This window comes from Drosophila sulfurigaster, chromosome 3 (genome assembly GCF_023558435.1).
Source record: "Drosophila sulfurigaster albostrigata strain 15112-1811.04 chromosome 3, ASM2355843v2, whole genome shotgun sequence".
Lineage (NCBI taxonomy): Eukaryota > Metazoa > Arthropoda > Insecta > Diptera > Drosophilidae > Drosophila > Drosophila sulfurigaster.
Genome location: NC_084883.1, coordinates 19,948,010 through 19,972,243, shown reverse-complemented (window position 1 = coordinate 19,972,243; position 24,234 = coordinate 19,948,010). Strand labels below are relative to the sequence as shown.

The following is a 24,234-nucleotide window of genomic DNA, read 5'->3' as shown; positions in this document are numbered from 1 at the left end:
CGGTTAGAAATATTTTTTTGGTTTTTTTATTTTAAGGACACAGTAAACTAGATATTTAAGAAATCTTTAAATTTTAACAGCCACAACTTAAGTCTTAATGCGGTTTAGAATAGAGAACATATAAAAAATATTTCATTGTTTTTTTATTTTCTATTATTTACAATTTTATTTGGATGGCTTTTCTTCTCTTATATCAAATCTTGAATTTAAGTCCATTTTGTGATTACCATGGTCAGCAACGCCGTTTGCACAACAATAAGCCGGTAATCAAGCCAAGTGCATAAGATATAACGTGACTCATGGTTGTATGGGATGTATTCGTATGATTAGCCTTTTGCTTGATATGGATAAATACATTTAGATAACGATTATAAACGAGGTGATTAACCTTTAGAGACTTACTCAAGTTACAGGTTAATTTATTGCACAATTGTAGAGCTTGTCTACAAAATAGACTAAATTTTGATCGAATAAATTGCTTTTATTCGATGAAGGCAAAGTCTATGTGACTTGTTGTGCTTTCTCTTTACCTTGTTGTCAATCTTCATTAATCGCACCTATTGGCCATCAATATTGACCTATGAGTTGTAGCCAACCAAATAACCAAGAATACAGCCCAATACAAATGTGCACAGCCAGTCCAAGTCCATGATAAGTAATAAACACTGTGGAATTTCTTAAAATATTGATAACAAAAATTTGAAATATGAGAAAAGGGGTTTTTAATGTTTGAGTAAAATTGAAGTTATTATAATTCAGTGGCCTACTACGATATGAAAAGTGACATTAGAGCTCGACTGACATTACAGAGATACCCGCTTCCCATTTTGAATAAAAGCAGATTTTAAATATACCAAATTAATACAGCCAACAAATTATAGTATAATAATATTGCCAATGGCTATATTTGATATATTGATATAGTACTATATTCAAAATATGCTGTGAAGTGCAAAAATATCAACAGCTATATTTGGTATATTGATATAGTCCCACATTTAAAATTTACTATAAACTGCAAAGCACTTTGTCAGCCAATGCAACTAAGACCCTTAATAAGTAAGTACCAATAAAATCATTGATAAAAAGAAATGCAATTTGTACTATTAGAAATACAATGATGTAAAATCAGGAACTTTTGAAGAATTTTGATAACATATTTGGTTTGAGATTGACATAGATTGGAGAGAAAACAAGCAGCAAAGTTGTACCTTTATATGATTCAGAAATACGCCTACGTTTATGCAGCTGTATGTATACTACGTATACTTACTTTTTAATCTGTTTAATTAACAATTTTTCTCTAAAAATTGCTCCATAATATTCAGTGATATTAAATCTTTAATGTTAGAAATTGACGTAGCAAATCGCTGAATTTACTATGCAGTCAATCTTCATTATAAGTGATTCTTTGCCTCAAATGCTGTTGAATGAGTTGTGACCGGCATAGTATCCAAGAATGCAGCCTAAAATAAATGTGCATAACCACGCCATGATTGAAAACCTGCAGAATTGAATTTAGATTGCCTAAATGAAACTTAAAATTTTGCTCGAAATATGTTTAAAAATGAATTAAAAAGATTTCAAGAGCTTGCTATGTTGTGGAAAGTATGTTGGATAGAAGATTCGCTGACAGGTGAAGATTTAAGACTGCAGTTTGAATATTGAAACAATTTTAAATTTTATAATGATAAAGTGGTGACAGAGATGGAAGTTTCAGTAGCTCAAACATGAAAGCATCCTTTTCCATTGCTTAATGCATTTCTTTAGTTAAAATAAACTTTTCATATTCAACGCAAACAAAGCTGTTGGTAAACAATGCATTTGGGTCTCTTCACTATAAATGCGATGCGATAAACTATATCACACTTTTATGAAGCATAATTTCTAGCCAACTGTGATATGGGGATTTAAATATTTCAGCTTGCTGGGAAAATACGTCGGGCTCATTAGACTTTCACATTTTCGTTAGTTCAGACACGCACAAAACTTTTACGGTCTGCTACAGATTTTTATTTTTCGGCAATTTAAAATTTGAAATCTTAATTTTTTTTGTTGATTTATTCTTGTATATCGAAATTCTTGTTAGTCGCAGGCCGGCTCTCTGATGTCGAAAGAAGGCTCTGGATCATGCGGTTGCCCCAATCCCTCATGCAGGCCGCCGCAAACACAGCGGCCAACTTGTCGCCCACCACCGACGCTCTTCTCGAGGCTCAACTGTACTGCCTGCAATCGCTTGTTCTTCTTCATTGTCGGGGCAGGAGTCGCGATTTACTATGACAAACTGAAGGAAGCGGCACGTAAGGCCGAAGAGGAGGCGAACAAAGACCCCAAGCAGAAAGAGAAGGAGCGCAAGGAGAAAGAAAAGCAGGAGAAGGCAGAGAAAGATAGAAAAGAGAAAGAGCGTAAGGAGCAGGAGAAGAAAGACAAGGAGCGTAAGGCGAAAGAGCAAAAGGAGAGGGAGAAGAAAGAAAAGGAGGAAAAGGCAGCGAAGAAGTGAAATAAATTTTTCATAATGTGCGAAAATGAAGCCATCGATCATAAAATGCAAAATTTACAAAATGTTTAAAGCGTTATAAAACGTATTACCAAAAATTACCAATTAAAATTATTACAATTCAATTAGTTCGACTGATTTAATAATGTTGCAATACTAAAATTTTAAATTTACAGATTAGCGAGAAAAAGAGAGATTCAAATAGTGGTTTTGACTGTCCAGAGGTGTTCGGGTGTTACACGCATTGAAGGCCGTTCTATAAAGCCGGAGGCTGACACATACTAAATCATATGTTGTCATCTTCCGGTTGAATTAGCTCGTCATTCAATTCCAGTAGTAAGATCCGCACATTGCAATCCAGACTCCCCATCGATATTCTCAACTTAGTCCTTGGGCTTTGATTTCTTATCGCTGCTGGCATTCTGTAGTTCCTCTTTGATCCGATCCTTTTGACGCACTATAAGTACGCCAAGTCCCACGCCAATCGAGAAGAACAGAACACGATTGCATGGCCCGCAATTGAGTCGCGATAGGATCGATGGACGTGGTCTGCACGATCTTCGCATATCGATGATTTAGTTTTTTTCTCAATTTCTCGCGCGCCGAGAATATTGTTATTCAGGGTTTTAAAGCAACTGAATTTCTCGTCGCTTGGCTTTTTTGAAATGTCATTTCATTATCTTGACATTTCTTGCGGAGCTTATGTGATGAAAATGAAAAAGTTAAATCAATATCTTACAGACTATCTAAGTCCTAAGAAGATTATTTCATAGCGCGCCCTCAATTCCGAATATGTAAGCGAATCTAGCGAATTGAGAACGATTCGATTAATTATCGAAATGCATACCTTAGATGGATGGAAGGCATCTCTACGGGGTCCTACTACTTCTTTTTATTGTCCTTGCCTTTGTTGTCCTTGCTGTCCTTGCCATCTTCGGCGGGGAATGTCTTTGCATACCAAAGCCCCACGATGACACCAGCAAAGGTCGCCGAAATGCGCTCACACCACATAAACATCTTGGAGAGGGAACCTTTTTGACCTTACCAAAACCTAAAATAATATGTAAACTGTGCGGTTTCGCTTTGGGGAAATGCCTGAATATATTTTTGTGTACTTTATGTTTATTTTTTTCGAACGTTATCTGAAAGGGCCAAAAAGGTAAACTAAATTATTTGATGAAACCAATCTCAAAACCAAACCGAAAATCAACAGCCTACTGCGATGAACTTTAATCCCATTGCAGCGTATTCATTTCATAATTTTTGGTGGCAATCTCATTAACAACTAAAGCCCCTAACGCTTTAAGCTGAGTGGCAGGCAAATTGATGTCGAGTACAACAACGAATCGACCCATAAAACTTGGTACTTCAACCTAAAATCTGTCGGCTCATCGAGTGAGAGTATGAGGAAGAGTACTTGAAATGATATCAAGCTGCTGCCATCAGCCACGTTTTTTGGTAGGGCAACAGCATTATAATTTCATTTGACAATTGTGGCACGTCAAAATGTCACAAGTCGCGATTCACGAGGCACAATTCACGAGTCGGCGACTGAAGTCGCATACGTGCCACACACAAAGCACATTTGCCAGAGCAAAAAAAAAAATTAAACCGAAATTAAATATTTATGCGTAAAGACGCAACTGCAAATACACTAAAAACATTGGAGTTGTATTGGTTGTATAGGTAAGAAGAAAGTGATTAGGAGATTTAAAATAAGTAAGAAAGTTTGTAGTCAGAAAAGGGTTGTAAGAAACGAATTTCCAACTTTTTAAATTTTTGTAAGTAATAAGCAAGCAATCTTTGCTTAAACCTTCATTCACAAAATATGTTGATTATAAAATTAATACATAAGTCTCTCTCACCTTGAAGTTTTTAAAAAAAAATAATATATTAAAAGAGAATATTAATATCCCTTTACTTTTAAATTGCAAAGATAGGTTTATTTTAATGTAAACCTATCGCAAACACAACTATTTTTTTAAATAAAATGGAACAGTTTGCTCCACTAGAACTGTAAGTAGCAAATAAAATCTTCAAATAAGAAGATAGCTTTATTACAATATTATTATTATAATATATGTTTTACTTAAATCGAAAAATGTGTTAGTAAGGAACTTTTGTATTTTAGTTACATCTGAAATTTATTGCTTAAATACAAAAACCTAAGCTTATACTTAGACAGTCCTTACTTAAAGCTAACTTATGCTATAGATTCTCTGTGCAAAACTCTGCGATAAAGTGTATTAAAGTTTCGTTTCGCAGATGTTTGGCTTTTCATGCTTGTTGTGTAACAAATCAAGTTGAGATTGTACATTATAAGTTGGAAGCTTGCTGCGTCCTCGTATAATAATACACAAAAGAATAATGGCAAAGTTATACGTCGTGTGTGTGTGTGTTACATAAGCAAGGGGTACAAATAAAGCAAAAAGAGAAAGCATTATTCCATATCCCACAAATGTGAATGTGAAGAGGTTGCATTTCTAAACTGACTTTTTGGTTATTGTGTTTGTACTCGCGTCGTCGTTGTAGAATGTTAGCTGCAGCTTTAGCTGCCCCCAGGAGTTCAGCTCAGGTAAAGAAAAACAATTCGTGTTGATACTGGCAAAAGTTGTTCAATGGCGAGAGGTTGTGACTTTTCTTTCTCTCTTCTCTCGTTTTGTTGTTCAACAAAGTAATCGTAACACACACACACTCACACGTTGCCTTTAGGGGCAACACTCGAAGAACACAGACTCACCTTGGTATTTGGAGCGCAATCTCGTCCAGGCTGTCGGATGGACTCATTGGCGTGCGCTCGAAGAGTCGAGATGGCGCCAGCGTCAGGTGGCCAGTTGAGTCGCTGACACATTTGAAGACCTTGGCGCCTCGACGCTGGCGCTGCTGTTGACGCTGTTGCTCCACGCGCTTCTTGCGCTTGTTCTCCTCGGCGCGCTGGAGATTATGCAAGCGAAAGAAGAACATTGACATTCTGCTCGTGGGTGAAGTGAAGTGAGTCGAATAGTAGCGGGAATTGTGAATGCAAACAGGAATTGTGTGGAGAAGCGAACGGATTTTGTCCAAAATACATTTCAGCAGCGCACGTTGTTGTCGTTGTTGTTGTAATTGCATTTGATATTTGTTGTTGTTGTTGTTATTGTTGATTTGATTGATGTTGCGAGTCAATTTAGTAAAGCAATTCATTGCCATTTTTGTTGTAGTTGTTGTTGTTGTTGTTCGATGGTTATTGTAAGCAGCATGAATTATGCAAAACGAATCATATTTTCGATTTAAGTGTGTGTGTGCTTGTGTGTGTGTATGTATTTGTAATTTTTGGGAGCAGAGAAAGCATGCAAAAAGCCAAGTGAAATCATAAATCGAAAAGCAAATCTAAATGACATGTCCCGGGGGCAAGAGCAAGAGCAGCAAAGCAAAACCAAGCAACTTCCGGCAGCATCAATCACTTTTAAGCGCCACACAAAATGAGCGAACGAATGAATGAGAGGAACAGTTGGAGTTTGAGGGTGGAAGGTGGAAGCGGGACAACTGCATAGCTGGACAGCTGCTTGCAAGTTTCAAATCGCTTGTGTGTGTGTGTTAGTGCGGACCGGAAATTGAAATACGAAGAGCATTTTACAGAGCGGGTTTTTCGTCTTTAAAGCGATATCTTTGCCAAAAAAAAAAAGAAAAACAGAATGTACAGCGGAAATGAGGGGAAATTCTCTCCATCAGTACATTCTCTATCTCTCTCTCTCTCTCATTATATGCCAGCTGTGGGAGGAAAATCAATTGGAAAATGCCATAGGATATTTTTGGTAGCATTGATTGATTACGCATTGATCAGCCTGCAATCAGGCGTTAAGTAAATATCAAATACTTCGCTTGTCATCAGCAGTAGCAACAGACTTCCGTTCAATTAGACAACAGTTATTTATCCTAATGACAGAGCCAGCTTTGTCTATCTCTCTCTTTCTCTCTCTGTCACACTCATTACTTAATGAGCAGGCGCTTGGTTGGGGGAGAACTTGGACTTGTGTCAAAAAATAAATTAATCGAAATTTACATAAATTTACCCAAGGACATTGTCACAACGTCTGCACCAATACCAATACCAATCGAAATACAATAGCGTCCACAAAACTTAATTACACGTGCGCTAAGCGAGAGCGAGATAGCCACAGTTGGAGACAGTAAAAGAAAGGGAGAGAAACTCAAAGTCAATAAAACAATTTGGAATAGAACAAAAGCAAAGTGAGAGACTATTGGATGGCCTGCAATATCATTGATTATTTTAACTATATTTTAAAGTTTTAAAAAATTTTTTAAGAAATTTACTGTAGAGCTTAAGTCTTCTTAATTTCTAACTACTTTATCTATGTGGTCATGTTAAAAAATTCAAAATATAAGGTCTATTTAGGGAATCAAATCCCTACTTTATTTTTTTTTAAATATATGAACACAATCTTTCGTGGAAGCTTTAACTTAATGCAACCTTTATAGAGCCTTTTAAACTACTCGGAATTTTCAAGCTTTAAAAAAATCGGTCATGTACGCTTAAACTTAATCCAACCAATTATGTTTAATAAAGCTTTTCGAAGTACCCGGCATTTTAAAGTATTAATTATCTTTTTAATTTCTTTGAAATAAGTGATTATAAATCTCTTGCAACAACTTGGCATTCATTGGAAACTAACTTCTATTACAGGGTATTCGAAAACAAACACTTTGCATCGTCATTAGCTCGCCAAGGGCGTCAGACACTCTGTACACTTTGTTAATTAGGCAAACTCTGACAGTCTTTAATAGCTTTATAATTTCAGCAAAGCTACGTTTGCATGGCCATTCACTTCACTTTTGGGTGCCGCACAACCCAAAATCGCTTCAAGTTAATCAAGGCTCAATATTTATCCAAGTTGCTTAAAAAGCGATTCAAAAATGGTCAGTCGGGACTGCTGTGCTGATAAATTTAAATACATTAAATGACTTAAAGCGTCCACAGCTTGTTGAAAACTAAATTTGTGGAAGCTGTCAACTGTAGCAAATGAATTTCACGCCTTGAAATGCGGCTAAAGTTCAACAGTCTGATGAAGTTATTGCAATGTTTTAGTTTCAGTTTTAGTTGCAGTTCAGGTGATGAGATCTTTGTGGCTTGTATGCGGGTTCTTGGCATTGCTTTCTCTTAAAGTAATAAATGCTGAGGATGCAGACGCAGTGAGTGAGTCAATCGCAACACTATTAAATTTCAGTTTGAATAGAAATTAATGTTTCCTTTTACAGTGGAGAAATGTGAAATGCGAGTCATGGTATTTGAGGGATATCAACGCACAATGTGCGCTCCACTTCAAGTGGTGTGGGTACTGTCAAACGGTGTATGCCGCAAAGGATTCACTTGTGCCAAGGGCTATAGTGAACGGGAATGTAAAGAAAAGTGCCTGAAACTGGTCTTAGCCTGAATTCGGAGCCAACTTGAAGATCTACAACTGAAACTAAGCCGTCTCCATGACTTTTTATAAAATTGTGTTATTAGTTTACGTCAAGTAAATAGCGATTGAAACAAAAAGTTTGCGAGATTTAGTTACCCCAAAGTAGTTGATAAAATGATAAACCTTTGCTGCTCTTGTGCAAATTAAAGTTTAATACTGCTGCAGTCAGTGCAATCGCAACAAGGTGAAAGTCACACGCAACTTTCAATAGAGTTTTCTTTTAGAGCAGTTTCTTTTCTTTTGTAGAGGATAAGAGTGCTTGCAGTCAAAGATGGAATCTTTTGTAGTACAATAGACATGAGTTAAATGCCTTACAGATCAGGTGACGTTTCACATTGAGCTGTTATGAAGGATACTTGGAAAGGGATTTCCGAAGGCATTGCTTAGCGCCAAGTCAATGCATAGGTGTATAACATACTTTGCTACCTTTAGCAACTTACAACTGCTACTAGAACTTCTACAGTAACTTATACATCAACTTTTTAAGCAACTCCTACATTAGCTCTTACATCATTTTACACTACAATTCCTACAACAATTAATACTCCAACTTTTGCAGGAGTTGATACTGCAATTGAAACAGCTTCTAACAGCACTATTAATTTAATTTATCTATATAACAATTTATATCACCAACTCCAGCAGTCGATATGGAAATCAAATTAGATTTTAGGAGACCTAGTAATTTAAATATAATCATTGATCACACTTTTACAATGACAAAAATTTCAACTAAAACTCTTAGTCCGACTTACTAACGAATAAAAAACTCCTTCGCCAACTTTTAAAACAGCTTCTCCACCAACTTCTAAAACAACTCCTATATCAACTACCATAAAAACTACTTCACGAACCTATACAACAATTTCTACAGCATCGTCTTCAACAACTTCTATACGAACTTTTAAAACAACTACTACACCAACTTCTACATCACTTAATACTACAACAAAAATAGCTACTAGGAGAACCGCAAATTCTATTGATATTGATATAAATTCAACCATTAATCAACCTTCTACGCCAATATCAACAACAACTTCTACACCAAAGTCTATAATAGCTTCTCCAACAACTTCTAAGCATACTATTGCAATAACTCCTAGACCAGCTTCTACACTAACTTCAGCCACTCTAACATCAGTTTGTACACCAAGATTTACACCAACTAGTACATCAACTTCTATAGTAATTGATATAGCAATAGAAAGAGCTTCGAGCAGAATTTCGAATTCAATTGATGATTTTGTAACAAATTGAACCACTAATCTCACTTTTACACTAAAAATAACAAAATCACAACCACAATTCCAACATCGACATCGAAACCCGCATAACCAATAAAAAGTCTAAAACCACGAGGAGCCTATGGAATGTGTAAAATTAGCAGAAACAGTTAAACAAACCCCACTAAATGCAGGCTTATCAAGCCCACAGCAGGCGAGACAGCCGATGGCGATGTCCTTAAATGATTTCACGCCCACTGCAAAATCATAAAAAAAGAAGAAAAACAAACAATGGCAACATTTTTAGCATTCCAACGACATGCCTCAAAAAGCGAAAAATACACGCACAATGGCCTGAAAAGAAATCAGCCCAATAATCATTAGGGCACAAAAACTTGTGAGAAGTGGCGACCAAAGCAAAGTCCAGCCGAGGGCTGGCTTTTGTCTTGGCTTGGGTTAAGTGCGTTCGTTGGAGCACACACAAGTGCTGACCAGGCAGCAGGCACAACACACAGAGAGCATTAGAGCACACAGAAAACAACACAGAATGTAGAGTGTTATTTTGAAGAGGGATGTTGCGAGGTGGGAGGCATATAAAGCAAAATGCCGAAATAAACACTTGTACTCCCACTGTGCGGTGCTGCTGCTGATGTTGGCATACCACAAAAGGGCATATTTTCCAGCTCAACGAAGGCGTTTAGGCCACGTTCTTCGTCTCTCTGTGTGTGTGTGTGTGTGTTCGATGAGGACACGCTTATTTCATTGTCCTTTGGCCAGGCATTCTTCCAGGAGGCGTGTGCCGTAAAAATGCGCCCTTTCTGGCCAACACAAAAAAAAGAAGAATTTATATGTGTGTACGTAATAAAAATGTAGACAATTTTTACGACACAGCACAACACGAAAATGGCCACTTTATTTCTTCATTAAAAACCAGTATTGATTGTCCCGCCAGGCCACCTGCCTTCTCCTCCTCATCACTCTTAGCATCGTCATCTTGTGATGCTGCTGCTGCCGCTGACAATCATCACTCCCGCCGCAGGAGGGAATCACTTTAATTGAAGTCTGGCAAAAGTTCTGGTGATTTACTTGGCCACACACCGTCAAGTGTTAAGCGCTTGAATGCCAAAAATGGAGGAAGTGCAAAGCGAGTGAGTGACAGACGAGTAGTTACCCTGTAAATGGACTAAATATTTAAGGCTGATTAACTGAAACTAATTCGTTCAAAAGTGCCTTTAACTAGCTAACTAGCATTTGATTTACAATTATTTTGCGACTTAATTTCAGCTTCTTTATACTCTTTATACTCGCATTTTTTAAACCTTAGCTAAAATTAACTAAATCTTCTTCACTTTAGACTGTCAATATAAACACTTGATTTACAATTATTTTGCGACTTCATTCCATTCTTAATAGTCTTTTCTTAACATTTAACATTTCTCAATGTCTCTTATCCTTATCTTAAACTACAACTACTTCATTCTAAAGTACATTTCATTAGCTAATAAAAGCAAATTGTTTTGCGACTTTATTCAAACTTTTCAATATTCTTTTTTTAAATCACACTTTCCACTCTCACCCTTAGTTACAGACCATTTTAATCGCAGTCCATGTTGCGCATTTAGCATGCCGCAGTGAATGCTGTCAATAATCAAATTTCATTGTGTAATCATTCTCTCTCATTGATCGCAATTGTCAAGCGTTGTCTATTGAAGTGTGCAAAAGCCAGACGACTTTTTTATTGACGCATTTTCATTTGATTTAAAACGCAAAATTGAAAGGTTTGTTTTGTTTTATTTTGTTCTGATTTTGTTTTCCTCTTTGCACTGGCCTTTTGCCATGGTTTCGCATTCTCCTCTCGCTTTATTATTTTTGCTGCCTTTTATCTGTTTTGTATTTCAATATGTTTGATTTTGACATATCACAGAGTGTTGCTTTACATTATTGTCTTAGATACCAACAATTCAATAGTTGCAGCTATATACATATCTATTCAATGTGACAATAGAAATATTGTTGTTACAGTTGTTAAATTGATGAATTTAAAGATAGGATTGAAACTTGAAATGTTGAAAGTTAGAAAAGAAAACTATTTTATTTTTTTTTGGTATCATTTTAATTTAATATTTTACTAGTTTTACAGTAAGATTTTAAGCACAAAAGATAATTTTTTAATCTCCTAACAATGCAATTCCTTTTAGGAATTAAAGTTTCATTTATTTCCACCTACGCTTGCTTATATTGTTTTGTTCTCAATTTAAGTCAGCTTTATTTCTTTGCTTTAATCAGTTGCTAAACTTGAAGTCAAACTTAATGCCAGCCGGAACACATCAATATTTCAATCGCAATGCAAAAGTTTTGAAAGCGGAATAATGCACACACTTTCACGACAGCTTAAATATGTATGAATAATCTGTGAAACTTAAGGAAAACTTGAAGCTAATTAAGATACACATAAGATGCCAAGAAAGCCAAAGTCTAGAGAGAGGAAAAACTGAAGTGGCAAAGCATAAGAGTCAACTCGAATGTAAGTAAGGTAACAAACTACAATGAAGCCACTGTTAAAGGGATGACAAAGATGATGATGATGATGATGCCAGGTCAGAGCAACGACAACAATGGCTGAATTGTGCAAGTGTGTGTGTGCGTGTGTGTGTGTGCACTTCAATATGTTGCAAGTTGTACTGCGTGTGTGTGTGTGTGTGTGGCAAAAGGATTGGCATTTTAATTTGATTTCGCATTGATAGAGAGCAAAAAGGAAAGTAACTTGTGACATTTTACACAGTTCACGCTGGTTGCGCAATGCGTGCAAAATTGTCGTGAATCGTGTTTTTTAAATGTGTCAATAAAGATGAGGTAATTTTTTTCCAAACAAATGCGAGAGAGAGAAATAGAGAGAGAGTCTAAAAAAATAAAACTTACTTGTGAAAACCAACCAACTAACTTGTAGTTGTGCTTAACACTTATAGGACTATTATTATTGTTATTGTTGTTGTTATTATTGTTGCTGTTGTTGTCGTTGATGTTATTGATGTTGTTATTGTTATTGTTGTTGTTGCTGTTGCTATAGCTGCTCATGTTGGCAATAGGAGAGAAACTCTGAACGGCCAGAGGGAAAGTGATGATAGATGATTACAGATAGAGATAGACAGATTTACGACAGACTAGGAGATGCAATAACTTTAAATTACATTCAATATTTAATACACACAACACAAGCACATTAATTTTTCAAACATTTAATCGAAAAAATGCTCCCAAAAATTATTGGTTATATTTTCTGTAGTTGATTGCAAACGTGTTGTTTACCTGACGTTTTAGATTTATTTAAATGCTGTTCAAAATTCTTGAATAGTTTATGTATATAGTTAGTTAAATAGTTTTGTATGTTTTAAGCACAGTCTAGAGTTACACTTTCAGTTGTTATAGATTGTGTGTGTATGTGTTTGATATTTACATGAATCCTTGGTCAATTGACACTAAAAGTGAGCCTCGATTTACACTCTTACACTTAAGCACTAATTAAAGCTTTTACCAAACTGTGTACCATTTATTTGGTCATATGTACACTTAAATATATAAATGTTCTATTAAGTTCTATATTTGATATAGTTAGTTTAACTAGTTGTTGTTCTATTGTTGTTTAAGTTTATGCACAAGTCTCACATTGATGTTGCACAGCAGCTTAGAAAGTTTTATACAAAATTCAATTAACTTTCCTTGTTATATTTATATTATTATTTTTTGTTTTGTGTGTAGTTGGATATCTTTTTCCTGTTTTTGTTTTTTGTTGGTCCTCAGTTTAAGTTAAGCACACTAAATTCAACATTTATTTACATTTAATTAACAATTCATTTATTTACTTTTTGTTTTCATTTATTTTTATACACAGCACACATTTATAGCATTTTATTTGGTCAGTTTGTTTTGGGTTTCCGTTTCTTGGTTCTGTTGTGGAGAATTTTTTTAAAGCTGTTTAATTGGTTTCCTCTTTTTTTTTATTTATTTTTATTTGCTTGGTTATTTTCTATGGAAATTCATTATTTTCTTTGTTGGTCCTGCAAATAAAGCAAAGAGTTCTCATTTCTCGTGCCAATGTTCGCCATCTTCTTGGCCACCGCATCGACTCAACTTTGCAACGCAACTGAATCCGCACTGAAATGCCACTTCAACTCGGTCAAATGAGATTATTGCCATAACGTTTTCCCCCACCAAAAAAATAAAATTAAATAAAATGAAGTACCATTTGCACTGAAAATAAATAAATACGCGCGAAAGTAGGTGGAAAAAGTTGTTGATCAAGAAATACACTGCAAAACATTTTTTAAAAATGTGGTACATTTTTTCGATGGTTTATATTAAAAATGTAAAAATTTAATTACTTAATAGAAAGTTACTATTTCTCTATACAAAAATATGAATGTTTTCATAAGGGTATCTAAGTAAAGAATTCTACTTGATTTCAAAGTGTAAGAAATACATTTCTCTGGCAAAGACAGCGCCAACTTCTGTGTACATCAAATTGACGCCCGCTGCGTCTTCTGAATGCAATAAATGCCCAGCAGCATAAACAGCTGGAGCTGGAGCTGGAGCTGAATATGCAGCTGCAAACGAAGTCCAAGTCCAAGTCACAGTGGCAGCCATTGCTTGAATTGAAGTGCGTGCCGAGCAAACATTTCGCCAGCTGCCATTTGCCTTGCAAAATGTCTGCCACTTGAGTAACGGCCATAACGGTCAGGACTAAAACTAATGCAATTGTTTCAGTTTCTTTGGGCAGTCATAAAAATGACTTAATTAGTCCCGTTTGTTGCTCTGCCAATTAGCCATAAATATGATTTAAAATATATATATATTTGAATTTAATTCAAATATATTTCAGTTGCTCTTGACTTCCAGCAATGCATGCAGAATATTTAGGTAGCCATAAATATAACTTAATCAGACCACTACACATAAGTCTGACTTAAAATAAATCTGAATTTAATTCAAAGTGATATATGCCCAACATTTTACACTAATTCAATTGTTTAGTGACCTTTGAGCAGTCATAATAATAAATTAATTTGTCCATTTTGTTTAGAACAATATTCAAAATATATTTAAGTTAAATTCTTCTTGGCTTCTCGGCTTAGTCTTGCATGGTCATCAAAATATGTTAAGAACTTCTTTTTATATAAATATTATTTAAAATATAATTGAATTTAATTCAAAGTGATATATGCTCAAAATGTCACAAATGCTTTGTTAAACAAATTAATAAATTTCAAAACGAATTCATAGATATTTTCTTGCCCTTAACTAATTCAATTGCTTAGTGAATTTTGGGCAGACATAGTAATATCTCAATTTGTTTATTTTGTTAGCACATAATTCAAAATATATTTCAACTTTATTTCAAAGTAATATATGCACAAATATTTTTGATATAAAGGATCAAGAAATATCAAAGTAAAAGCAATTTTTTTGACTTCTAGTCAACCACAAATTTAATTGTTATCAGTCTTTGGCCAGTCATAATTTATCCAAATACTCTGTCGATTAACTATAAATAGAACTTGAGATATTTGAATTTAATTGAAATAAATTTCTGCTATACTTAAGCGACAATCAAGTTAGATTTCAAAGTGTAAACTGCAATTTATAGCAATTTTCTTGCTTTTTCTTTTTCCTTTAATTGCTTAGAGACTTTGGGAAGTCAAAAAGAAAACTTAATTAGTTCTCTTTTAGTGTTATATAAATATGATGTAAAATACATATTTAAATTTAACTCAAAGAATGATATGCGCTAATTTATTTCTGCTGCTCTTAAGTGACAATCAAATTGAATGAATAAATAAATATCAAAATGTGCGCAGCCGTTCATAGCAATTTTCTTGGTTTTTGTTGAGTAGCTAAAAATAATGGTTGTAGTCGAAAGTGCAAAAGACAATTAATGACAGTCTCACAAGCTTTGACACAATTTCCAAGGCAAACAAGCTGAAAAATCTTCCCCGAAAAAAACAACACGAAAATAAATTTATTAATGAATAATCGATGTTGTGCAGCAGCAGCAACAGAAGCAGCAGCAACCGATGTCTATATATAGAATTTGTATTTTATTGTTGTTGTATGTAAAGCGAAAGAAAAATCAATAAATACAAGAGATTACACATACGCGACGTGTGACCAACCCTGCAGTAAGCATAATACCAAAGTGGATAGTGGACAAAGTTTTCTTGTTCTTCGTCTCCTTTTTGAATGGCAGCAGTCAAATCGGCAAACTTATTATATAGTTGACATGACATGGCATCCGCCGCAGGGGCACAATAAACCAGCACACCGGACTGCCTTTTCACACACACACACACCCATACACACATGAAGAAACACATGAACATACTTTGGCATTGTGTGTCGTCACAAATATTGAGAGCACAGTTGCACTTTGAGCATTGCACGTTGCACGCTGAACGTTGAACGTTGCATGTGCTGCAAGTGACAAAACGCGACAGAGCGTTTGCTCTGTATCCATTTACGAAATTGAATTTATGACCCCCCGACATACACACACACACATTCATAAGAGCAGCTGCTATGACAGTTAAATATAAAAAAAAAAAAAAACTCTTTCCCAGCTGCATTTCAACTATTAATCGACTGGGAAATATCCTGTGAATATTAAGAGGAGAACGAAGTTTGCTTTAACATTAATTGACGACTTCAGTTTATTTATTAGACTTGTAATCTTTCTAAACAACTGTTTAATATCTAGTGAATAAACTGTTGGCTCATACGAAAAGTTTAGTTAAATTTAAAGTTAATTATACGCAACTTCAGTTTGATAACTAATCTGTATGTCGAATGGAAAATAAGGTATGATTCTTAACATCAAATCAAAGAGAAGCATTATGTTAACTTACACTTACATTCGAAATATTTAGTAGCGACTTTGGTGTGCTATTAATCTTTGGTAATCTTTAAAAAGTGTTAAAAATATCTTATGAAACTTAACTGCAAAATAAAACAGGCTTTGAAGAAACATTATGTTAAATCTCACGTTTATTTTAAACACTTAATCGACACATTAGTTTGATTATTGCTCATCTAGCCATCGACTAAGCAGAAGAATGATGCTTACCAAGGCATCAATTGTAAACAGCAGTTCAGTTTGCCGATTAGTCCTGTTGAAATCTCTAAAACGTTGCTGTTACTCCTTGCTTGGATACAATAAAATACCCGATCTGCGTCTGCGTCTGCGTTTGACAACTGGCATCGCTACAATGCTGACTGACAATCCGGACGCTTTTTGGCTTTTGCCATTTGGTTTAGGTTTTTCGGTTTCAGTTTTCGGTTTCGCTTCATGCACAGCAAAAAGTTCAAAGCCATTTTTAAAGATACACTTTTGTACGACAGGCAGAATGGAGAAAAGTGGAAAAGGAGTTTTGCGGATGCGGTCGAAATACCACAAGGGACAGCTCAGCAGCTCAGCAAGCAGCTAAGGCAACAACAGAAATCACTTCAATTTATTTTTCGATTTTTGGACAGACAATGATTTGTTGTGGTTCTTCTCAATGCAATTGCAAAAGCTAAGAAAATGTTTTTCTATTTTTCACACCAAAGCCACAAAACAATTTTCACCCCTACACACACATCGAATGGAATTTTTGTGGCTTATTTTGCTGTGCAAGCAGAGAAAAATCACACATACGCCTAGTATGCTCTGTAATAAAGTGCTAATGAAGTGAGAGAGAGACTTGTTAGAGCTGCTCAATTTGAAAATTTCAAGACTTATGACAAAATTTGCTTACACAATTGGCCAATGAAGTGATGCTAATTGAATTAGATGAGTGGAAAAAGCTTTGACCGTGCATGGATCAAAGCCAACAAAGCGCAAATTACATACAGAATTACGAACATCATGTTGTATAAGTATTTATTTATTCTACCAAACATTCTCGCTTTTTGGGGAGAACAAAGTAAAGCAAATAAATAAATACGATTGCTCGGATTTCACTAGATGTTGAAAAGTTAAGCGTATTGAATGTGACGACAAGGACTTTAACATGTCAATGCTGCCAATGAAGAGACCGAGAGATAGAAAGAGGGAGAGAAAAAATAACACTCAAGTGAATGAGCATTGAAGAGGAATAGAAGAAGGCTAAGAAAATAAATAAAACTCCAAGAGAAATCAAAGCAAGTAAAACAAGTAATTAAAGGCGAGTGAAAGACGTGATTAAATTAAAAGTGTTGAGATAATAAGAATGATTTGAAAATCCATTACACAAATTTAACGTTGAATTTCGCTTTAGCAAAAGTCAAATCTAAGCTCGAATAATGACTGATTTAACTAGTTGTAAACTCATTTCAAGCCACTTGTAACATAGCCCAGCACAATGCACACTCCATTTACGTTCGGCCAGCATACAAAAAGTAATTTCAAACACATACACACACACACTCACAAATTGTATCAGCTAGCCAGCATTTGCATGGCCAGGCAGAAAGTTGTGTCCATTACGCATACGCCACGTTCGTCCGAGGACTCAAAAGCAAACTTTTCGTTAACAATATTCCAGTGCATCGAATCGATAGCATTTCCGTTTGTTGAATATTAATTAAAGTTTCTAATGAATTTACATCATGAGCAGGAAGTAGCAGTAGAAAAGTGTAACAAGTTTTTCTCTGCGAGCTATTTAAACATTTATGATGAGCTCAAGTTGCTGTTTGCTGTTGAAGTCACTCTTGAAGTCCATGTGAAAGTCACTCACTAAATGTAGAAGTTGTTAAATGCTCTTGTCCGCCGCTCGCCTTGGCAATTATGTAATGAAAGCAGCCACAACAGCAGCAGCCGCAGTAGCAGCAACATGTGCCGCAGCACATTTTGTGGCTGCGCACGAAAATGTGAAATTTGAGGCGACGTGAAGCAAGTGTGAGCGAGGCAATCAATATGGTGTGGTCGCAGGTTGCCGCTTTTGAGTTAATGTGTTCAATTAAGTGCAAAACCCAAGGAGAGCAAGAAAAGTGCCAGCTGCCATTTGGCAGTTGTTGAGCGTGAAAATGTTTTACAGCCCACACTTTTTCGGGGGCATCTTGGTCGAGTTACAAAGCCAGGCTTTGTTGCTGCACACACACCAACACACACAATGAGCAGCTAGCGAACTTAACGGCTGTCGCAGTCGCATTGTTGCAGTGAAAGCGACGCTTTAATTACATGAACCTCGCGAACGAACTTTCCAAGCTCAAAGCAACAATGCGTTTGCCTCAGTTGGCCAACTGCTTTTGTGTATTGCATGACCAAGTGAGCAGCAACGAGGGCCAGCAATTAAAGTAAGTGGCACCATTTTCATTTTCATTTTGCAACGCGTTCACGTTCCCAGCAGGCAATGGAAGCTGCTTCTTCACGAGGCTTTGCATTGCTCCGACTGACTGATGAACTGTCTGACAAACTGCCTGGATCTTTGTTTTATACTTTCTTGCATATTTTTCATAATTTTTTATACTTGAACTTCGAGTGTGGCATTTGGAAATGTCAAGGGGCAGCAGCAACGCCATGATTAATGAGTTTATCTCAAGGCAGTGTTCACAGTTTTGTAATTTGTAGCCGGATTTTGCCATTGAATTAAGCAAAGCGCAATGCTCGATTTATGTGCAGCGTTTAGCATTTAGCACGAAACTTCATTAAGCATAAAACTAAGTGCAAACTATAGCGGGAGCAGCTTCGAAATATATTTCTTGTATGGCTATTAAATTGGGCTATAAATTGTATCTGTTAGATATTTAAGAATACTTATAAATGCCTAATTTTAATACTGAAATATTGCTTAAAATGCATTAATATAAATGTCAAAATCTACATATATATTTAGGTATGAAAATAATTGTAAAATATTCATGAATTGACTGTCAATAAGCGGATTAGATGCACAACGTTTCGCAATATATATTATTTTCCATGCTAATACCATTACAATAACCATGGCAGTGACATTTAAAGGATAACGCACGGCAATTGCTTCAATTGAGTGAACAAGAAATCGCAGAATACTTTCTCAAAACAAATCGAATTGCATTTGCGAGGCAAAGTGAAGGCTCTGCGATAGAGCGCAGTTAGTTTTCCCCCTTTTCTTTTTTTGTTCTGTTTTCTTTGCACTGCAGAGTGACATTTTAAGCGTAGACCGGAAATTGAAACTCGATTGGAATATCAACTAACAAAACGCCAGTGCAGAAAAGAAGATGCAGCATCAAGAGAAAAACTCGAGCACGGTGTTTGCAATGCGACTCTCGGCGATTAGCAAACAAGGAGCAGCAGGAACAGCATCCAAATGCCTGACTGGGATTTCGACTATGCCAAAAGACGGGGGGAAAACGCGCATAAAAATGCAATGCGTAGGGGATGCGACAATCTAAAAAGTGGCTTGCCCTTGTTGGAGTTGAAGCAAAAAGGGAAAATCGTTGCGCTCATTGCAATGCATTTGGCTTTCCCAGATACGTGTGTCGCACAGTTATCTGCAGTCAGCCAGGCAAGCACACAACGGAGAGGGGATAATGAAGTTATGCAGCGCTTTTCATTGATTTATTTTGATGGCATTTTCGAAGCGAAAGAGAGAGATAGAGTGAGAGCAGTAAGCAGAATGTACTGTGTGCAGACTGTTGGCACTCAGTTTGTGCTAAGCGTGACACAAGATGCGCCAATTAAGTGCACTGTGAATCCGTAGGGAATGACAGCGCTGAAAAGTAGGCAACACTTCTCTAACATTTTCCCTCTCTCACATTCTCTGTGTACTTACACAAATTAGACGCATACACACTGACACACACTCTGCGATGCAAACACTTAAGCGGCAAAAGTTGAAGTCACCTTGCAGCACTTTAGAGCCCCAAACAACTGACGACACTTCAGCTTCAGCTGCGTCAACCAAATGCAACCAGATGACTCACAACTCAAGCTACTCTTAGTTCTCGCCCTCCGCTCTCTCTGCTCTCGTCCCTGCTCTCGTCTGACTTTGCCGAATAAGTGCACTTGTTGTCGCAGTCAGGCCTGCTTGTGTGGTTTTTACGGGTGATTTGTTTATAGATCGGATTTAAAGGCATTTCCTCTGGCAAATTGTGCATTACGCATACGCCATGTTGGCATTTCAAGTGTGTGAGTTTTCACCAATTTTAAATGCGCACTCAATAGTCAACCTGCAAGCGCAGTGCTCATTAAATATTTACAAATTTATGAGCAAATGAAAAAGGCAAACATTAGACCACACTCGCCTGCAATTTGAACTTTTTATACCCTATACCGGCTGGGTAGAAAGGTATAATAGTTTTGTGACTGCAGGAAATTTTTGTAACAGGCAGGAGAAGGCATTTCCTGCTTTGCTTTGGCTGACAATCTGGTATATTTTACACTCTATGATATATTCTTAATGTAGTACTATATTAATATACCAAATATATGCGTTATTATATTTTCAGTATTTTTGTGGTATATTTTGTACTCTATGATATATTCTGAATGTAGTACTATATCAATATACAAAATATATGCGTTAGTATATTTTCAGTATTTTTGCGGTATATTTTGCATTCATGGTATTCTTTTAATAATACAATGCTATATATAGATATTATTATATATTATATATATATATATATATATTTTTGGTATATTAATTTAGTATATTTTTAGAATATGGTTTTAAGGAAAGTAGTTAGCAGGTATCTCACAGTCAATCTCACTCGATTGTAGCTCTCTTACTTGTTTTTTTTTCGCCCTTTCGCTCCCCACGGCATAAAAATGCTCACAGGCTACAATCAATTTGTGTTTGCTGCTACACTTTTTTAAGTGGGTATATGCACAAATTGTTTATATTTGAAAGAAAGTACTGCTATACTAGAAAATATGTTTCTATTAAATTTCTATTGAAGATGATTTTACCACAATATAAATTTAAACTGTGTAAAATTGTCGCAGGGCTAAAAACTCTCGGCTTCCGGCGGGTACAAAAGTTGGTGCAATTCTCAAATGAATTGCTTTTCTTGTTCAGTCTGCTCAAAACATAAAGGTTTTGCTGCCTATGCAAGACGCAGACAAAGCAGCAGCTCAACAATTGTTCTATGCTCTGGGCCGTGACAAAAGTTTCTAATGTATGTGCATAATTTACAAACTTGTTGAGATTTTAATTTTTTAAAGGTCTAAATTACAAGACGAAAAAACGTATTTAATAGCCTGACAAAGTGTGTGAAAAGTTCAGTGCTTGTCCCATTTGCATTTCGCAGAAGAAAATAATAGGAAAAATATATGCCATCAAGTAAAGAGTTTATTAATGAAAATATTTGTCAAAACTCGACGAACAATTTTTATTTACATGCATAAATTCAATCAAAGTTGTGCGAAATAAAAGCAGAACAAAAATGTATGCTCTCTCACACACACTTACAAAATATTGGAAAGCAAATTGAATCTCTGGGGCCTGAAATGTCAGCCGCATATCGTTTGTAATAAATTCAATTTATTAGCAACATCGAAGCTTTTGCTCGACAGCTCACTTGGTCGCTCTTTGTCTTGGCCCCCCGAAAATGGACGGGACGAACCCCTAATTGTGTCGGCAACAGGAGCAGTAAATGTGAAATGGAATACAATTAATATTAATTTTGTGCATGGTCGCAGCAGCATTTAATGCAAAAGTTTGTTATGTTTTTTTTTTTTCTTTTGTGTGTGTAGGTAGCGAACGTTGACGTGCCAATTAATTGTCACTTAAAAGCATTCACATGCTCTTGTCTCAATCTATACATTTTTTTGTTTTGTTTTGGCATTATTTAATTTTCATTTATTAGCAGCTGTCCGTTCAAATAACAGACAAGAAGCCACTGACCCATGCCAACACAGTCTGCTCGCTAAAAAACTTTGCCATGAATTGAAAAATTATATGACCCCACAAAAAGTAAATGCATGAGATTTACCAATAAAAACAATATAAGATCAAGAGTAAAAGCTTTAATTGCAGAGTTCAATTAAGAGTTTTAAGTTAACTTGCTCAATCAAATGGTGATACCTAAATGTTTAATTGAGAAAAGTGTCAGAGTTAAATGGCAATAGATGTAAGGAAAAGTTCTGAAGTAGAATTCAATATGAAAGAACTTATTACTGCCACTTTGCTACATCACATACTATTGATTAAAGCTTTAAGTTGTGATAAAATTGTGCAATAAAGTGATAAATTAAAATCAAGGGAAATATGCCAAAGTTGAACACGAATAGAATTCCATATGAACCCATATTTTATTCATCAAAGAATTTAATAAATCACAGTCTTTTGACTAAGGTCTAAAATTGTGTAAGAAAGTGATAAGTGGAAGAAAACGGAAATATGCTAGAGTTTAATCAGAATTGCATTTAAATTAAATACATGAATGTTGCATTAAAAATGTATAAGGTAAAGTAGAAAAAATATGCTAAAGTTAAATAAGAATTGAATTCTATATGATAGCACCTTTAATTCGGAAAACAATTCACTACATCACAAACTATTGATTAGGGCTTAAAATGAGCTGCTGCCATAAGCTCGTGTGTTCACAAAATGTGCTTACACTTGTGGGCCACTTTCAGCTGCTTGTGAGTAAAAGAAATTAACTAATTCCAGCATGCAGAATATCAAATTACTTGAGCATAGCAACAAGTCATTAAATACGTTCAGCTAAATATATACTTTTTCTTTTAGCTGCTGCAAAGCTTCTTGTTGCTTGTTGTCTACTTAGCGCATTAAACACACACACACACACTCACACACTCGGGAAAGCGACACATTTTAATGCCAATTAATCGTTTTAATTACCGAGTTACGCAGCGTACATTTGTTGCCCCTTTTGTAAGCCGCTTAATTTATTAACAAGAACATACATTATTAGAAATTCAAACCAGCTGAAAATGTTCCACCAAATCTTGGCTTAAACGCTGAACAGCAATGTTGAACAGCAACGCTGCTGTTGACACTAGAGACACTGGCAAACAAAGTGGGCCAAGTGCGAATCTCCTCCCTGTTAGGCCTTAAGGCTCGAAGGTCTCTCTGTGTGGAGAGTGAGAAGAAGAAGGCCGTGTCAACAGTTTTGCACCGTCAAGAATATGACACAATTAATTTTCGAAAATTTATGCAAGAATAATTACCACCTCAAGTTGAACGCACGAAAAACAGGCGCGAAAACAGCCAAGCGAACGAAACTTTTTCTGGAGGAATATTTTTGCAGGCGTGTCATAAAGCAAAAAAAAAAAACAGAAGAAATATATGGAAAATAACAACACACTCACACATAAAACTAATTCAATTTATGCTGTGAAAATATTATGCGCTTAAATTATGCATGCAAACGTTGCCTTGGCTTATCTTAAAGATACAAAAATATCTACATAATATATGCCAATAGATAGGCACACAACAAGGAAGCAAAAGAAAGTCAGAGAAAGAGCGACTGTTTCTTATTTGCATTTTGTTTATTTCAAGTTATGCAGCTCACAGTGAAACTATTTGACAGATGGCATAAGTTAATAGAGATCAAAGTAAAAAGATTTTAGTTCGAGTGCCTTTTCATCATTCTATTAATGATTTATTCCGCCCGCACACACTTTAATAAATTGCTGCAAATTTGTATCGTTTATTGTTGCTCAACACGCTCCGCTTTGTTTTCGATTGATTAACTCCTTTTGATCAGCTCTCTAATTGCAGGGTATTACTATAGATTGCCAGGCACGTGTTGGCAGATGTTCATAGGTGTTTGCTTGTGTATAGTATGTATATATTTAGTTGGGTAAACTTTGCCACCTAAACTTGTTTGACAAAGGGAAAAGCAAACGCAGCCAGCTTGCGATATTTGCTGCGATGAGTTGGGCATTTTATTATGTTATATGGCTTTAAGCAACAGGCTGCCATCCCTCTCTCTCCCTCTCCCTACCTTCCGCCTAAAGTTGTTTTATTAGCACAGCAAGGAGCAGCAGGACAACCAAAATGAATTACCTAACACTGGGCAAGGCAAATGTATTTTGCTTGTACGCAATACGTATGAAGCACAGTCACAGTCACACAAAGCTAAC

The 24,234-nt window shown here is 35.8% G+C and overlaps 3 protein-coding genes and 2 long non-coding RNA genes across 10 annotated transcripts in view; 2 read left to right on the top strand and 3 right to left on the bottom strand.

Moving 5' to 3' along the window:
* Positions 1-5,590, bottom strand: part of LOC133845401 (potassium channel subfamily T member 2) — a 50,704-nt gene extending 45,114 nt beyond the window's left edge. Inside the window, 1 exon segment of the mRNA XM_062279862.1 lies at positions 5,238-5,590. Coding sequence (XP_062135846.1) covers positions 5,238-5,467 — 230 coding nt within the window. The 5' untranslated portion in view covers positions 5,468-5,590.
* On the bottom strand, positions 129-1,591 carry LOC133845408 (uncharacterized). Of its 2 annotated transcripts, none has more exons than XR_009894757.1 (3): positions 1,274-1,591; positions 403-676; positions 129-337 (listed from the first exon to the last, which is right to left on the bottom strand). It is a non-coding gene; the product is annotated as an uncharacterized LOC133845408 (long non-coding RNA). The 2 variants fall into 2 exon arrangements; XR_009894758.1 differs by having other exon boundaries at positions 403-665; positions 1,274-1,590.
* LOC133845403 (merozoite surface protein 9) lies at positions 2,108-3,645 on the top strand. The gene is made up of 2 exons (XM_062279865.1): positions 2,108-3,201; positions 3,350-3,645. Exon 1 carries the CDS (start codon positions 2,108-2,110, stop codon positions 2,498-2,500), a length of 393 nt encoding a protein of 130 aa, XP_062135849.1. The 3' UTR covers positions 2,501-3,201; positions 3,350-3,645.
* Positions 2,258-3,514, bottom strand: LOC133845405 (uncharacterized). Of its 3 annotated transcripts, none has more exons than XM_062279869.1 (2): positions 3,345-3,514; positions 2,258-3,250 (listed from the first exon to the last, which is right to left on the bottom strand). In XM_062279869.1, exon 1 carries the CDS (start codon positions 3,512-3,514, stop codon positions 3,380-3,382), a length of 135 nt encoding a protein of 44 aa, XP_062135853.1. In that variant the 3' UTR covers positions 2,258-3,250; positions 3,345-3,379. The 3 variants fall into 3 exon arrangements, with proteins under 3 accessions (XP_062135853.1, XP_062135852.1, XP_062135851.1); XM_062279868.1 differs by having other exon boundaries at positions 2,258-3,196; XM_062279867.1 differs by having other exon boundaries at positions 2,258-3,201; positions 3,350-3,514.
* On the top strand, positions 4,419-7,913 carry LOC133845409 (uncharacterized). Of its 3 annotated transcripts, none has more exons than XR_009894761.1 (4): positions 4,419-4,513; positions 7,297-7,414; positions 7,467-7,691; positions 7,754-7,913. It is a non-coding gene; the product is annotated as an uncharacterized LOC133845409 (long non-coding RNA). The 3 variants fall into 3 exon arrangements; XR_009894759.1 differs by having other exon boundaries at positions 4,499-4,513; positions 7,476-7,691; XR_009894760.1 differs by having other exon boundaries at positions 4,499-4,513; positions 7,283-7,414; positions 7,476-7,691.
* Positions 7,914-24,234: the final 16,321 nt, after the last annotated feature.